Below are 17,501 nucleotides of genomic sequence, written 5' to 3'. Positions count from 1 at the left end.
GGGAGTAAGTTGATCGGAGAGTTCTGTGTGTGCCCTAAATGTGTGGTGGTGTTTTAGTTGCTGCTGCTGTTGCTACCTTGATTTCCGAAGACACTTAATGAACAGAGCTGGCATTGTCTTTAAACTAAAAAGCCATCGTAGGCAACAGAGTCTGAGTCTCCAGCTCTTGTCATGCTGTCTGTTTACCAATTGGTGCGGGGAGACTCTCTCTTAGCAAAGACATAATTTAAAAAAAAATCCATTCGGTGTTTGGCGGTAGAAAGAGATGGTCAGAATAATAGATCAGAACGCTGGGACCATAACGCCTTAGGCTTCTGAGGTATATTGATAAGTTGCTTTTATGGCATGATCCAGTAAGGCCAATAAAAGGTTTATGACATCTCACCAGCATTGAAGGTATGTTTGCTGCAACTGCAAATGGCACAGGCACTGTGTAGGAATAAGAGCAGTTTTCCAGTTTCCTAGCAACACCATTGATTGACTCAAATCCCAGCCAGTCACGGCGTGCCTTTTCCCCTTCAAATGTTTTTGACAAGTACAGGACGAGTGTTGCAATGTGCCTGTTTCAAAGTGCAGCAGAACCAGTCTCTGGCTGCCCTTCCCCCCCAACCCCCCGCTTTATTTTTCCTTTGTCGACTCTTTTTTTTTTTTCTGTAAAAATACACATCTGTGCGGGCCTTGACTATATTTCTAGTAGTTATTCTGGAGAACGTATTAATAGCGGGTGGGTAGTAACCTTCCCCTCCCCCCGCTTTCTTTTTCCTCTCAACCATTTCTGTTCCTCTGTGACGGGAAACGAAAGAGAGTGTAACTCATACCAAACAGAAAAGTTGGTAAAGGAGTTCACCAGCGAATAACTATTTACATGTCTGGTGGAGCGACCTCATTGGCAGCAGATTAAAAAATGTTTGCTTAACTGCAGACTCTCATGTGATCAGGCATTTCTTTGTCTAAATATGGAGAGAGAAAAAAATGCAATTTGGCATACAGTTACAGTCAAATATTGGAAAACGCAGTTGTCGTTTGTGAAAAAAAATGTTGCAAACCAAAGTTTAGGGGACAGCAAGCCAATAGACCATGTATACGATGGCATTGTTTTTTCTTTAGTGTGCTTGAGGGCCTAAATTGCAAATTGCTGAGCATCTTCAACTCCTGCTGAACTCCAGTTGGATTTGAGAGTTCTGAGAACCCGGCAGGGGCAATGACCTTACTTAGTTGCAGAGGTGAAAGAATCAGACTGACTTGAAATTTATTGGCTCTTTCCCTTTCTTGTATGAATTCACTTATGGAGAAGTGTTCTGTATTTTGATAACTTCTGTAATTTTTTGGGGGGGCTTCCTGTGGACTTAAGTCAGACTATTTTCCCCTAGTTCTATTAATAACAAAACCCCTCCAAAAAAGCTGTGGGAAAGTTACCACTAATCTAGGACTTTTTTCATAAATATGAAAAAAAAAATTAAGTTACCCTAAAGAAAGTGTGTTTGGTTTTTTTTGGTGGTTCCTGCAATTTTTTAAAAAAATCAGGGACTGAATATAGCAACTAGTGTGTAAGTCCTTAGTCTTTAAGCAGAAGTCACTATTGAAATCAGTGAGGAGTTCTGTCTAAAAATGAATGGCATGATATGGCCCTTTGGGAGGATACTGGCAAATAAGCAAATTAGACAGAAAGAGAGCAGCATGTTGTCATAGCAACAGTGCAATTAAATTACTTTACTGTCAGCCATGATATAATTTTCCTGTTTAGGAGCTCATGGGGCATAACTTCCATTAGGAGCCAAAGTTGAGTTTGCAGCATAGGTAAGTAGTGCACAGTGCCCTGATTTTGAAGTAAACTGTAAAACTCGTATTTATATTACATACATTCAAATTATCTTTAGAAATCTAGGAAGTAGTGTCTCTCAGCCTCTCTGTTCACAGGTCTACTTCAATATATTTTCCTCCTCCAGATAGTTTCTGTCTCAGACTAATTATTTTTGTTCTGCTTTTTGTAGTGGCTTTACTGTATTTTAACTTGTTTCTATGTGTGGTAGTGCCAGGCAGTGCTTTTTAAATTTATCTTTGCATAAGCATGTTTTGTTTATCACTACTGTCAAAAGAATTGCAGTAGGGGCACTCTTTCATATCCCATGAATTACCTCCTTCATTCATCCCCTTCCCCAGAATGTTGGCCTTGGCTTCCCCCACCTTATCCCCTTTAGCCTTTTTCTGTAGGTAAGGTGTTTCAGCCTCTGTGTAATTCTGTCTGCCAATTGCTATAATTTCTCCTTCACTACTACAGCAAGTGATTCTATGACCAGGATGCCAAATGTGTCCTTGCTAGACAGAGGAATTAAGTGCTTAATATAGTCTACAATATATTCTACACTTTTGTTTCCATGCAGGCATCCTTTTCCTCTTGTTAAGTACTCCATAAGTTAGCGGTGGATGTAAAACTCTGTCTTTTTTTAATCTGCTTCATGTTTTGTTGTTTATGAAAACTGAAGGCACATTTCACCCCTTGCAATGCCCCCCACCTGTCTTTTTTGTTTTGTTTTACTCCTACGTGTTTCTGTTGAATCACACAGATTATTTATTTGGAAAAGCTTCTGATCTCTCCAAAGCCTTCTGAATATTATTGATCTCTCACTCCCTCTTAACCACCTCATGCAGTATTTTCCGCAAATGTTGTCACCGTACTTCTTCTTAGTCACTTTTATAATACGTAACATTTCCCATGGAGTCTCATTTATGCCACATTTCAATTAAGTTTCAATGTATGTTCAAACCCACTTTGTTTACCTGTACTTTGATGTGTCCTGTGTTTCTAGCACATGACTCTGTATTTCTTGGCCCAGTCCCAAATTGCAGGATCCCCTTCATGTCTGTTTAAAAAGTACTGCTCCTAGTTTTGAGCTCGATCATAACTGTGCTGTAGTTAAATTTGACGTTTGCTTGCTTGTGCCCTCAGCCAGAGGAGGCAGAATGACTTTAATCACAATGCTGTTGTGTTGCCTTCAAACAGCTGAACTTAATCTGAAGCAACTGGCCTTTGTGCACCCTGTGTTTTTTTAATTTTTTTTTAAGTTTATGTACTTATTAAAAGCAGTATGAGTGGAGTATTTTATGATTTGATACATGTATCCATCATTAAAGTGGTGTGTGTTTTGGATTTCCTGTACGGAGTTTTGAGTACATACATGCAGAATTGAAGCATATGAGAATTATTGTATTATCCTGTGGACTGAAATCGCAATATTTTACGTAACAGTCTTGGATGTATGTTTATGTGATCCTGTCATTTTTAATGTAGAACATAAAAGGCCAAATTATTGACTGGGGAAAAGCTGTCAAAATGTTGTTTTACCAGCTAACTTTCTTTCTTTTTCCCTCCTCCCTGCTTTGGATTTACTCTACTAGGTGCTTCTGTCTAAATGGGTCCAGTCATGCCTCCCAGTAAGAAGCCAGAGGGCTCAGGAATTAGTGTTTCCAGCGGACTGAGTCAGTGTTACCAAGATAGCGATTTATCAAAGGCACTGCATGAGGACGAGGACCTAGATTTCTCTTTGCCTGCCATCAGATTAGATAAAGGGGCCGTGGAGGATGAAGAACTAACTAACTTGAACTGGTTACACGAGAGCAAGAATTTGCTGAAAAGCTTTGGAGACTCAGTTTTAAGAAGTGTTAGCCCAGTTCAGGACATTGATGATGACACGCCTCCTTCTCCTGCTCAGTCGGACATGCCCTATGATGCCAAGCAGAACCCCAACTGCAAACCTCCTTATTCCTTTAGCTGCCTCATATTTATGGCCATTGAGGACTCGCCAACCAAACGCCTGCCTGTAAAGGATATATACAACTGGATCCTAGAACACTTTCCCTATTTTGCTAATGCTCCCACTGGATGGAAAAATTCTGTGAGACATAATCTGTCGTTGAATAAGTGTTTTAAGAAGGTGGACAAAGACAGAAGTCAGGTAAGATTCCAGGTATTCAGACATACCTGTTTGTAATGAAATTAATCTGCTCATCTTAAAATGTATTCACTATAGTCAAATGCAGTTTACATTACTATCTCTGTTAATTTCAGTTCATTAAATTCACAAAGCCAGCGTTGCTCTAGGATGGTTCGTTCTGACTTTATTAAATTCATTGTCTAGACATCTGTAAGAAAGGACTCTTGGGTTTTTTTATTTTTCCAGCTGGTGTCTTCATGCATAGTGGTTAAATATTGTTTTTAGTTATCATGCTGTGCTAATGGTTTCTAGCTATACAAGACGCATGTATTCATGCTATAAATAGTGTGCAGTGCTGTTCTTGGCTTATACAAATGTGCAGCGAGAGGGGATGCCATGTGTAAGGTTCGATCCCCGTTTTCTTCTTTGAGTTGTATTTTGAAGAAACTCTGTCACTTTTTTTTAAAAATTCAGAAGAAGTTCAGAGTTCTGGTAGTGAGCCATCTTCCTGTGCACTTAACCTGCCTGGTCTCAGATGAGCTTAAGAGAATCTCCTCTGAGAGGACATAAGTGTGGCAATCAGTGGTCAAGGATAAAGTTGGTGATACAGGTGTTTGGGTCCCATCCTGTAACCACTGTGACTACCGGAAGTTAAATTATGCTCTTTTATGTCCATTCAGCCTCCTTGACCTCAGTGAGGTGGCATGGATATGAGAAGTAGATTTTAATGCCCAGATCTTCACTATTGGTTTCACCGTTTAAATTTTTTCAGTTGCATCTGAAGAACCAGGCTGTGAATGAGAGGAAGGGAGAATGAACAGTGTGTTGAGAGCATTACTATTTCCTGCAAAACTTTTAATTGCATAAATCTGTCCAGTAAGGGCAACAGTTGTCCAATTCCAAATGGCTACAGCCTCTTAAAACAATAGGACTCATGAACCCTCAGTGGAGGAACTTCCTCGGGAATTGGCAGGCTCCACTTTGCTCTCTAATTCTAACAGGTTGGTGAAATAAGTGGCAAGTGAAATTACACAAATTTAGAGAAAATATCTATATAGTGGACACACTCTTTGATTTGAAAAATACCGATTTATTCAGCTTTGTATTTTTAATTTGGTTTAGCAGTTGCTCTGACTGCAACATATTTTGGCTGCTCTAAAGCTAGATTAGGCGAGATCTGACCCTCAATTCTGTAAAAATGAAACTGAAGCTGATGTAACTCTGAGGTGGAATAAATAATGTTCCAGAGAATGCATAGATAGGCACTAACAACTTTTTGATTAGATTTCCAAACTTTATTTGTGTGAGTTTTTTTTTTTTTTTAACTGAATTGTTACTTTTTAAACTCTGGATTCCTAGAATTCACCCTTTCAACTAGTTTGGTCTCTGATGTGTTAATGACACATTTTGATAAATTAGTTGTTGCTGTATGTGAGCATGCATGAGTTTAAAACTGGCCTTTAATTCATGAATTGGCGCTCGTTTCACTTGATAAATTAGAGTCCTAACTTCCTATTTTGAAGTGAAAACATAAGGCAGGGAAAATGCCACGCCATTCCTTATCGTGGCCTGTAAATCACATTCCTGACCACAACAAGCTAACAAAATAGACTTAATAAAACAAAAAAATCTTGGAACAAGCTAGATGTGTATTTTAGCATTCCCATTTGCTTTTTGTTACACCCATTTTCCTCTTTTTCAAAGTTTCCTATCTAGATTGCAGGTTCCCTGCTATGTGTGTGTGTGTCAAGCGTCCAACAGTCTTTTGGGACCATAAATAATACCACAAAATGATTTCCTCTATAGGAAATTAGAGAAACGGGGGTTCCTCTTGCACTATGCATGACTCTCTGGAAAACTGATCACCTACAATTGGTGGTCATGATCACAGTGATGGTACCATGTCAGCTATTAAGGTGATGAGTGTTTTAGAAATAAATGCCAACTAAAAATAAATAAGGAGACTAGGTTTTGATCTCTTCTTGAGAAAATGAGCTGTCAGAAATGTACAAATATCTGTCTGTCTGCTTCCCAGTTCTTCATAACACTCATTTCTCCTGATGGGAACCAGCAGTAGTAGTGGTGAGATCTCCATTATACATTTAAAATGTACATTGAATTAAGTCACTTAAATACCTCCTGGGTTTCTCTCCAAGAGTGCTGGCATTTTGAGACCTACACTCACTAGTTGCAACTGCTGATTCAGTTGCTTTGGCATCTAACGGTAGGCTTGGCGGAAGCAGTAGGCTTTACCTGTTGCGTGTGTCTTATAACAGGTAACTGCATAACTTGTAAAAGACCTGTTCAAAAGGCAGACTGTAAATACAGACTGAATCTTTGTTTTAGGACCACAAAACTCCCATTAATAGTATTGTTGTTCAAGACGATACTTTAAGTTTGCAGTGAAACAGTGTGTGCAAGTAGCTGGGTTTGTGTGTGTGTTTTACTTATTGCTTTTGTGTGGAAATGTAGTTTAGCAAATGGCACACCCTGAAATGTTAACGAGGCAGGTTCCAAAATGTGCCCAGTGTATTCAGGGGTCTTTTTGGTTTTGTTTTGTTTTTTTTAATCAGCTTTTGGAATTGCAGGCATTTGCTAATTGATGCGTGTTGATACATTGTGGGAAGCTAGGTGATTTCTCTTTCATGGCCATGCTTTCCAGTGCTTAAATGTATATGCTATATCAGTATTTGTTTTTTCTGAAAAAATACTGGTGAACAGTTAATTCTCCCTTGAATCCTTTCAGAATATTAGTTTGATAACTCTTAGCCAGCCCAGTTTACATTCATGTGGCAGTCATTTGTGGTGGTGCAGGCAAAGGCAAACAAAGTAAAAAGGCATTTTCCATTTTTGTGCTGCACGCTCAGGGCTGACTGAAAACAGACTATTCTGTATTTGTGGTGACTGTAAAGGCTGTAACCATTGTCTTGTGTCTAATTTAAGGTTAGGTTTTTTTAGCTGTCGTGTTATTTAATATAGTGCCATTGGAGTAAATGTTCTGCAGGCAAGTAGAAAAGACAAGATCTGTGCTGAGGCAGGTATGATCTAGGTCCACAACAAAAGAGATGTGGGTAGAGTGTACAGAAGTGGTGGGTGGAAGGCAAGATAACAGTAAACAATAAGAATGGAGAACACATACATGTGTATGATTTTTATTTTACTCTCTTCCTTTTCCCTATACCTCCATCACTTCCCATGTCAGGATTACTAGGTCAGACCTTTATAACTTGCACATCCTCAGCAATGTTCCCTCTAATTTTTTACATCCATATGTGGACTGAATTTTATGTGCACCAATATGGAGGTGGTGTGTGGCAGGGGTGGGGTTGAGGGGTTCAGAGTGTGGGAGGGGGCTCAGAGCTGGGGCCGAGGGTTTGGGTGCTGGTGGTGAGGACTCTGGCCGGGAATGTGGGCTCTGAGGTGGGGCGGGAATGAAGAGTTTGGGATTTAGGTTGCTCTGGGGCTGCAGCGGGGAAAGAGGATTTCCCCCGCCCTCTCTCACTGCAGCAGCCTGGAGGTGAGAGAGAGGCGCCTCTCCCTGGCTGTGGCAGCAGCCCGGGGCTGGGAGAGAAGCGCCTCATTCCCCCTGCTGTGTGGCTATGCAGCTTAGAGGGAACTTAAATCCTCAGGCTGCTAGATTTGGGCTGGGAGCTTCATCTCTTTTCAGGTATAGAGCTCTGTGTTATCTAGACTGAAATGTGACACGAATAGTAGAACTGGTTAAAAATATATGTTTCTGGTGAATTTCACTAACTTTTTTTCCTCTGGCTTTGCACTTATGTAGTGGACAATAGGGAGACTTTTCAGCAGGTAATTTGCCATGTTTAAGGCACAGGCTACTTCTGTGATCCCTTTCTTGTGGGAGCTTGACCGTTTTTTATATGGCACCTTGTGGACTGCAATACCTAGGCATAGTGAGAGGAATTTTAATCTGAACCCTTCAATTTCATGACTTGCATTTAGGGCGACCTTCTGTGTCCTTAATTGGGCATGGCTTCTTTGTGTGTGTGTGTGTGTGTGTGTGTGTGTGTGTGTGTGTATATATATATATATATATATATAAAATATGAGAAAGAGAATGAGTGCATGACTTTTGTGTCCTGTGCTCTGTGCCACAGGAAAAAAGATCTGCAAACTGTATCACTGCTTCTTTTTTTCAAAGTTCTGATATTGTCACACCTGATATTTCTGAATAGTGGAAAAGAAACTTTAGGTGATACAGTACAAAGGTTTGTTCAAATATTGCTATTACTGTATAATATCTTTGCACTAGTAATATGACATTGCCTTAACCAATAGACACTTTGTAGATCAATAAGAGCCAGGATTACTAGGTAATTTTTCTAGGATGGTGATTATCTGGGTGGGCGAAGAGAGAAAACGCTAGTACTTTATAGTACAAAACCTCTGGTTTGAGTTTAGCATTTAATAATATAATAGTCTTCCAGCTATACATAAAAAATCACATGATCCTAAGTATAGGAGTTCCCTGGCTTTGTTTATACTACTAAGCCTATGAATTCAGTGATTCAGATTAACCTATTGCACATGTTCAGATTTAAATGCCCTGTAGTGTATGTCCCATTTAGTACGATCCGTTAGCCCATGACTTTTCCGACTTCCCTACCATCTGGTCCTTGGCTATAGAAAGGAATTTTTCTTGTATATGTGTCTCCATAGCAACGAGTTTGCAGTTGATATGGAAAGTAAGCAGTTGCCTTAGCAACGGAGTTACTGATGTGGCAGCTCCTCTGCTTTCATGGAAAGGGCTAAGCTAGTTCAGACGCATTATGTAGGTTTGCTGTAATTATAGCTGCACCCACTAGTGCTGCTGTAGTTAAGGATCTGCAACACTTTTTTGTTTGAACTCCTATTCCCCTTCCTCCCCCCCCCCCCCCCGAACCTTTATGTATTGAGCCTAGGTATTCACCCTTTGCGGAACCATAGCTGACAATATCTTAGCTACAGAGCATGTGGCTCATGTATGCTTTCCAATTTCCAAAAAACAAGAACTTGCTTGGATCATTACTGTCTTATAAGTAGGAGAAGAGAAAGGATGTCTATCGTATTAGATTTCCCCTCACCCCCGTTTTCTGTTGTAAATTGATGGGAGTTCCTTTCCAATCAAAGTTAAATCTAGCAGCGAACAGTCATAAAACTTTAGTGCCATTCCTCTACTCCCTTCTGCTGCTAAGATGGACTTCTACCAGGCTTTTTCTGCTTCCTTGAAGGCTCATCTTAGTAGCAGGGCACCTCTTTGTGGCTTTCCTGGATTCTCCGTATTATAATGGGGAAATACTTACTAAAGGGGCTGTCCACAGCAGACAAAGCCAAGACCATCACGCATTTCCTTTTAGACTGCCACTCGTGCTGAGGGAGCTCATATTGAGGCCTGTAGACCAAGATGGGGATAACCTGGCCCATCACCCTGGTGTGATATGGTGTGTATTCATTGAGGCTGATTGCTGATAATTGGGTCATGATGATCAGGCCAGGATCCCCCTTCACCTGGAATAGGTTCAGAGCTCTGAGAGTATCCACTTACTCATTTGGCCATGAGGTGAACTGCTCCAGAGTTACCCTTGCCTAATGGATTTGCCTCCATTGTAGCTGATAGCGAGTTTGCATGGACATGTACATTAACGCTTTATTTCCTGGTTTTCACAAGCTTGAGTTTTGCTGGATTTGACAATCTGGAAGGGCACAATTTACTGCAAGACAGCCTTAACTCTAAAGCTAATGTCTGGTCTACACTGGTCGGTATAACTGTGTTGCTCAGGATGTGGCATAGCTACCACCTGGTCTGGGAGGTGGAGTACCTATGCTGATGGAAGAACTCTCCCATCAGCATAGGTAGCATCTTCACTAAGGGCTACAGTGGTGCAGCTGCAGTGCTGTGTGTGTAGACAAGCCTTACGTTTTCAGAATGGAGAGAGGTAAATGGTGATGTCCCCCAGGGGTCTGTACTGGGACAAGAACTGTTCAACATATTCATAAATCATCTGGAAAAAGGGGAAAACAGTGAGGAGGCAAAATTTGCAGGTGATACAAAACTACTCAAGATAGTTAAGTTCAAAGCAGACTGCTAAGAGTTACAAAGAGATCTGACAAAACTGAGTGACTGGGCAACAAAATGGCAGATGAAAGTCAGTGCTGATAAATGCAAACTAATGCACACTGGAAAACATAATCCCAACTATACCTATAAAATGATGGGGTCTAAATTAGCTTTTACCACTCAAGAACGAGATCTTGGAGTCATTGTGGATAGTTCTCTGAAAACATCCACTTAATGCACAGCGTCAGTCAAAAAAGCTAATGTTGAAAATCATTAGGAAGGGGATAGATAATAAGATGTAAAATATCACATTGCCTCTATATAAATCCATGATATGCCCACATCTTGAATACTGCACGCAGATCTGGTCACTCCATCTCAAAAAAGATATATTGGAATTGGAAAAGGTACAGAAAAGAGCAACTAAAATGATTAGGTGTATGGAACAGCTTCCATATGAGGAGAGATTAATAAGATTGGGACTTTTCAGCTTGGAAAAAAGACAATTAATGGGGGATATGATAGACATCTATAAATCATGACTGGTGTGGAGAAAGAGTAAATAATACTTCCTTATTTACTTTCTCATAACACAAGACTTAGAGGTCACCAAATGAAATTAATGGGGAGCAGGTTTAAAACAAACAAAAGGAAGTATTTCTTCATATATGCACAGTCAGCCTGCAGAACTCCTTGCCAGAGGATGTTGTGAAGGCGAAGACACTAACAGGTTTCAAAAAGGAACTAGATAAGTTCATGGAGGGTAGGCCCATCAATGGCGGGGGTTGTCGGGGATGGGTGGAGGGAGAGGGGGCAGGGATGGTATCCTTAGCCTCCGTTTGTCAGAAACTGTGAATGGTTGACGCACAGAATGGATCTCTTGATGATTACCTGTTCTGTTCATTCCCTCTGAAGCACCAGGCATTGCCCCTTGTCAGAAGACAGGATACTGGGATGGACCATTTTTCTGACCTAGCATGGCTGTTTTTATGTGGTTTGTTGTTTGTTTTTTTTGTTTTTGGCAGTGAACCTCTCACCTAATGAGAGTTTAGTGGAGATGCTGTAGATACATGTTCCCCATCAATCATTCTGAGCTATGAAATTCAGGGAGCTCACTGTGATTTGCACCAGAACAGCAAGAGGCTGTTTCCTTCTTCTCACTTTGGGAGCTCATGCAGAAAGGAGTCATGGCAGGGAGAGGGGAGGATTTTGTGGAGAAGTGATTCTTTAATATACATGCTTTTCTCTGATCTGTTAATGTCCTGGCCTTTGACAGGTAAAATACCACTAATAGGGGTAAGACATTAGAATGGGAGGAAAGGGAGCCTGAATAGACTGTCTGTCTTAAACCAATCTGCATATGCACATTCACTGCCAGTGACACTTTCTGCATTACTTGGGAAAGAATTGTTCACAGGGAGATGGTTGGCACTCTGCTGGGGTTCATAATAGTCCTTTCTGCCCTATGATTGCCTTGTCTGACCAGAATAACTCCAGCTATAGAATTTTAGCAATTTCTGAATCAAGCCAATAACTTCTGGTTGAGCAAGAGCGTACCTTTAAGAGAGACTTTCAGTGTTAAATTTTAAAATATCAGGTGATTGAGAATCCATCACATCCCTAGTTAAGTTGTTACAATTGTAATTATGTACTCTGAATTCATGTTAAAAACTAGGCATACGTTTTTTGTTTTGTTTTATTTTCGTGCCATTGGATCTTATTATGCTTTAGTCTGCTAGATTAAAAGTTCTTTACTGTCAGAAATCTTCCATTGTAGGTATTTAGACTATGATCAAATCACGTCTTAATCTTCTCTAGGATAAACTAGAGAGAGTGAGTTATTTAGGGCTAGTCTACACAGGCAATACTAAAACACTGCCGTGGGTTGGTAGCAAGCTGAGAGGAGTTTTGTGCGTTGAAGTTGCTAGACAGGAAAGTGGGAACAAGCTGCCCATATTTGTTGTGGTGATAGAAGCTGGCTACGTGGGTGAGGATGGGTAGGTGAGATGCTCTGTTGGCCACTAGACTTTAGGGCTGAGTTAAGGGACAGGAATAGTAGTATAAATGTTGTGAGACTTTTGTTTACATTAACCAGACTTCTTTTGCCCACTGGAGAGTTGTGCCACTGTCTTCACTGGGAGCAGGACTGCATCCTCAGTGGTTCCTAAATGCTTCAACACATGCCCAATTTTAAACGTGAGACGTTCCATTGACATCAGTGAGACTACTTCCTGCTTAAAGTTAAGCATATACTTAATTAGTTTGATGCACTGGGGGCCAATGAGATGTGCACACAACATTTATAAGAACCAGTTTCTGTTGTGTGTTCTCCTTTTTTACTAAGTATCAGGCCATGGCTACATTGGCACTTTACAGCGCTGCAACTTTCGCGCTCAGGGGTGTGAAAAAACACCCCCCTGAGCGCTGCAAGATACAGTGCTGTAAAGCATCAGTGTAATCAGGGCGCTGCACGCTACACCCATAAGGGATGTGGTTTACATGCAGCGCTGGGAGAGCTCTCTCCCAGCGCTGCCGCTCCGACTACACTCACACTTCAAATTCCAAATGTAGCCATACCCTCAGAGGGGTAGCCGTGTTAGTCTGTATCCACAAAAACAATGAGGAGTCCAGTGGCACCTTAAAGACTAACACAGGGGTTCTCAAACTGGGGATTGGGATCCCACAGGGGGTTGTGAGGTATTATGTAGGGGGTTGCAAGCTGTCAGCCTCCACCCCAAAGCCCACTTTGCCTCTAGTATTTATAATGGTGTTAAATATATAAAAAAGTGTTCTTAATTTATAAGGGAGGTTGCCCTCAAAGGCTTGCTATGTGAAAGGGGTCACCAGTACAAAAGTTTGAGAATCACTGGATTAACAGATTTGTTTGGGCATAAGATTTTGTGGGTAAAAAACCCCCACTTCTTCAGATGCAACCTTTTTTACTCAGTTTTAAAATGTGGCAATAGGTTCCTTTTGTGCAAGGTCTTAATTGATAGCAGAGAAGGCTTGAAGAGGGGCTGTGCTGTTACACGTATAAAAGGATGTTACTGAAGTGGCCTGTGAAATAAGAAGGGTGTCAATAAAATCAATTAACAAGCTTTTCTGTGAAACTGTCTTTATTTTCTTGTCCACCACCTCTCTCTCACTAATTCCTTGAGAGTTGTAATGAACAAAGTGCAGCTGTATTGTGTTTCAGTTGTAACAAATCTTTGGGGCTAATGCTCTGTTTTGAGCACAGCAGGCTGCACAAGCCGTCAGGGTTGTCTGAGGGTTGAAGTATGTGCACAGAAAGACTTTTTAAGTGTCCATTAACAAATACTTAACTATGGTGAATTACAATGAACTCCCATAGAAGTATATAAGAGATGCCTTAGAGCACCAAAGCCTCACTACATTGAATACAACACCAGTTCTTGACTGAACATTTAAATATTACCCATGTTCCCTTGTCTCAGAAAACACCTTTCTGTTTTGTGTCCAACACTTGAATTCTTCAGTGAAACATCGAGTGCATTTTAATAAGAAAATATTTTATCCCTTGAATTTCTCGAGAAGCTGCCTCTCTTGTTTTGTAGCCCCAAAAAGGAAACAAACATTATGTATTGATTGAAATGGAACAGTACTATTAAACTATTAGGCCTTGATTCCTTGCTGTGAAGATCTTTTGAAAAAATGGTTAACAAGATCTGATTATGATTGAATAGACTAGCTGAAAGCTCTCTTCAGACAGCCTAGAAGTCAGTATTTTAATTTGCTGATGAACTTCAATTTCCTTCCTCCCACTATGTTTTTTAGTAGGCAGTGAATTGATATGGTTTAGAGAGTTAGCATGTGCAAATAGGAATATTAATAAATAAGCGTTTAATGAATTATGGAGATGTCTTTCTCTGAGTTTCTAATCCAGGTTTTTCACAGACCTCTGATATCCAAAATGTGCTAACATTCATGTGTCAACAGACTCATACATGCTACTTCTGTGTGGTTTTGTGTTTTTTTTTTTTTTTTTTGAACCATTTTGTGTATCACATCTGCATCATCAAATGTTGTTTAAAACCTTGTAAAAAGCCCCAGTTAATGGATAGTGTAAGCGTCCGCTGTTGGGGTTTCGCCCTCCCTGGGGCGGCTGGGAGACAGGCTGCCTCACTACACGAGTCTGGTGCGTTGGTGACTTAGCCGGGTGGGTCAGGACACAGCCAGGAGCTCAGGCCCTCAGGCAGGGGCTGAGCAAACAGTTCAGTAAGGTAAGCCCAGGCCCTAGGTCAGGGCAGGGCAACAAATAGTTCAGGGCTCAGACGCTCAGGCAGGGGATGAACAAACAGGTAGCAGTTTAAGACCAGGCTCCTGGACCTGAGCGTCAGGGCGAGGGGGAGACTGCCACCCGTGAGTGGGCTGGCAGGGGGGACGCAGGCCCGCCCACTCCTCTGCATCCCAGCCCGGGGCCCTACCAGCAGCAGGCAGCCTGCTGCTGTGTCAGTGGGGATCCTGGCCGCAACACACTGACATTGGCTCTGGGTGTGCTGCAGACAGACTAGGGTTGGCTGCCCCCTGTCTACTTCCGTACTCCCCCTCAGGCCCTACCTGTGTCCTGCTCTTCTTGCTGAGTTGTAGTCACATAGCACACCATTACTGTGACTACCTGTTTGAACAGTTGTCTGGAAGCCAATCAGACCTTGACTCTGTGTACAGATGAGAGGAAACAATCATCTGACTGAAGTTTGGTTTTGATTTTTTTTTTCCTTTGGTGGCATTTGCTCCCCAGATACAACCTTTTCCACTCAGTAGCTTTCAAAAAGGGCCCTGACATGAGGTTCGTTTTTGTTTAGATGTGCGTCTGCGAGCTATCTTTATTCATTGAATTGTTTGGAGGAAAGGTACGGAAAGTCATAGATTCCAAAGCCAGAAGAGACCATTGTGATCATGTAGTCTGACCTCCTATATAACATAGGACGTAGGACTCCTCCAAAATAATGCCTGAAGTGATGGTATAATGTTCCTTTCCAAGTCATTAATAAACTGTTAAATAATGTGGAGCCAAGAACCAATGCCTGCAGGACCCCACCAGAAACACATCTGATCAATGATGATTCCCAGTTTACATTTACATTTGGAGACCTATAAGTTACCTAGCTTTTAACATGGCACACATTAAGTAGATTAATTTCATGTCTTTCTAGTTTTTTAATCAAAATGTCATGGTAGCAAGTCAAACACCTTACAGAAGTTTGATACATCAACACTATTACCTTTATCAGTCACACTTTATCTCATCACAAAATACCAAGTTAGTTTGACAGGATCTGTTTTCCATAAACCTATATTGATTGGCATTAATTATATTCTTTCTTTCTTAATTGAGTCCTGGATCATTCGCTTCATTGTCTTGCCTGGGAGTGAGTGCAGACTGACGGGCCTATAATTATCTGGCCATCGTGTTTACCCTTTTTTAAATATTGGCACGTTAGTTTTTTTCTAGCCTTCTGGAACTTCCTTGGGGTTCCAAGATTTATTGAAAACTTGGATGAAAGTTACTGGGACCTGCTGATTTAAATAGTAGCCACTGTTTAACATCTTCCTGAGATGCTAGTAGAATGGAAAGTGTGTTATCATAATGATATGACTATATCATTTGTCGTTCCCCCCCCGCCCCCAAACTACAGAACAGAAATATTTATTGAGCACTTTGCCTTTTCCTCATTATTACTGATAATTCTACCATTTCCAGCTAGCAATGGACCATTGTTAGTCACCTCCTACAAAGTGGCCTAGCTTTCTGCTTCTTTTGAAACAGTGGTCTTAGCCTTCCTTCAAGTTTATTATGACACGATTGGATCTGTCAGAATGTGTAGCCGTGTAAATGCGTATATGGTGTTCATTGCTGTAGTAAGTGTAACTCCTTTGGGGTTTAGAGAGCATGGCCCCTTTAAATCTTTTTCCCAGTGGGGAAGGGGGAGAGTAAGAAAAAAGGAGGGAAACTCTAGGGGGCAGCACTTGAGCTCCAGGGAGAGAGACAGGCAGTCTGCAGGCCCTTGCAAAGGAAGCAGAGAGAACCTGCCTGAAGCCTGGGAAGGACAGGGCGGCTGATTGAGGACGAGCCAGGAGGAGCACTGTGCCAGAGAGGAATCCCCCGAGGACAGGCTGGAGCTGGATCCAGTATCAGGCTGCCCAGAGCTGCATGGGGCTGTGAGTACTGGGGCTTGTGACTCTGCGTTGCGAACAAAGAGGGAGGCTGCTAGATAGTTCAGTGGGGAGGTGGTCGCTCTTTGTGGCTTTGCAGAGAGCGGCAGAAGAGGGCACCAGAGGGGTTTGCTGGGGAGAGTTCGCTAGCGCCGCAGACAACCAGGAGCACCCAAGACTCACCACTGGACTGGAACTTTGCTCAGGCCTCCTGAACTCTGTGTGCAGACACATTGCTCAATGTCTGCCCTTCTAGACTGTGCTACCACTGAGCCTGTGGGGCCTTGGTTTGGATGCAACCCTGTTCTACCCTCCCCTATATTTCCCCTTGTTGTTTTTCTCCTCTCCTCCCTCTGTAAATAAACATTTCCCCTGTTATATCCAGTGTACTTTTCCTGTGGATGTGTGTGTTCACTCTGGAGGGTTTGGAACAGGTGCCCCTGTGGAAGGGATTTCTCCTGCTGCATTCCTGCGCACGCCTTCTCTTGGCCAGAACTGCCTGCAGAGCAGACTCCATCTTGTCCACGAGGGCGCTAAAGTTACACTTGGTGGCCTGTATGGGGACTTTGCAGTACGCAAACCCCCCCCCCCCCACACACACACACAAACACACACGTTGTGCACCCTGGGCTCTTCTTCAGAGCAAAGAAACTCCTGAGTGACTTTCATCTCAGTTTAAAAAAAAAAAAATGAAGAGAAGATTATTAGAAGACCTGTGCCGAGGGGCATGAATCCCAGTAACCAAAGTTGTGCTGGTGGTGGGGTTCCCAGAAGAGATGGAACCAAATGAAATAGAGGAGAGCCTAGATGCAGCTGAAATACTGGGGAGGGTAAAGGTCCACACTCCGTATTTACAACTGCAAAGTGAAGGGCATGGTAGCATTATGTACTTACTCCAAGGAAGCAGATCTTGATAAAGTGCCCAAAGAGGTGCAAGTAGAAGGTATCCCTTGGACAATTCTAGGGGCAGAGCAGTCCCCTCCTAGTGTGCCCGTGTCACTTGAGGTGGATTCTTTAGCGCAGAAATTGCAAGCTCTGGTGGTGGATGAGAAGCGGACAAGAGAAGAATTAATTTTGGCATAAGGAGGTTCTCCAACACCTGCAGCACCCAGCCTGGTGGGATGGGCCGAAGAGCTGGGAAATGCTCTCAAAGATGCATTGAAGCCGATATATGAAAGTGCTCCATACAAGCAGTTACGTTCATTCTCAGGGGTGTCACCTGTACCCTCAGGGGAGAATGATTATGAGATATTAAGGGATTTTATGGTGCCACTTGTCCAAGAGTGGAAATGCTCTGATGCTGAGAAGCAGAAACGTGTGTTTGAGAGTCTGAGGGG

At 42.0% G+C, this 17,501-nt stretch overlaps 1 protein-coding gene across 8 annotated transcripts in view; it reads left to right on the top strand.

Annotated features, from left to right (window-relative positions):
• FOXN3 (forkhead box N3) overlaps positions 1–17,501 on the top strand; it is a 325,004-nt gene that overhangs the window by 130,624 nt on the left and 176,879 nt on the right. For 7 of the 8 annotated variants that reach the window (XM_050953291.1, XM_050953294.1, XM_050953293.1 and 4 more), the window contains exon 2: positions 3,397–3,953. In XM_050953291.1, coding sequence (XP_050809248.1) covers positions 3,411–3,953 — 543 coding nt within the window. In that variant the 5' untranslated portion in view covers positions 3,397–3,410. Of the gene's footprint in view, positions 1–1,742; positions 1,798–3,396; positions 3,954–17,501 lie in introns of those variants that run through there. The other variant, XM_050953292.1, reaches the window with a different exon arrangement.

Source organism: Gopherus flavomarginatus, chromosome 5, assembly GCF_025201925.1.
Source record: "Gopherus flavomarginatus isolate rGopFla2 chromosome 5, rGopFla2.mat.asm, whole genome shotgun sequence".
Classification (NCBI taxonomy): Eukaryota; Metazoa; Chordata; order Testudines; family Testudinidae; genus Gopherus; species Gopherus flavomarginatus.
The sequence above is the reverse complement of the archived record's forward strand: the minus strand, read 5'-3'. Positions and strand labels throughout refer to the sequence as shown.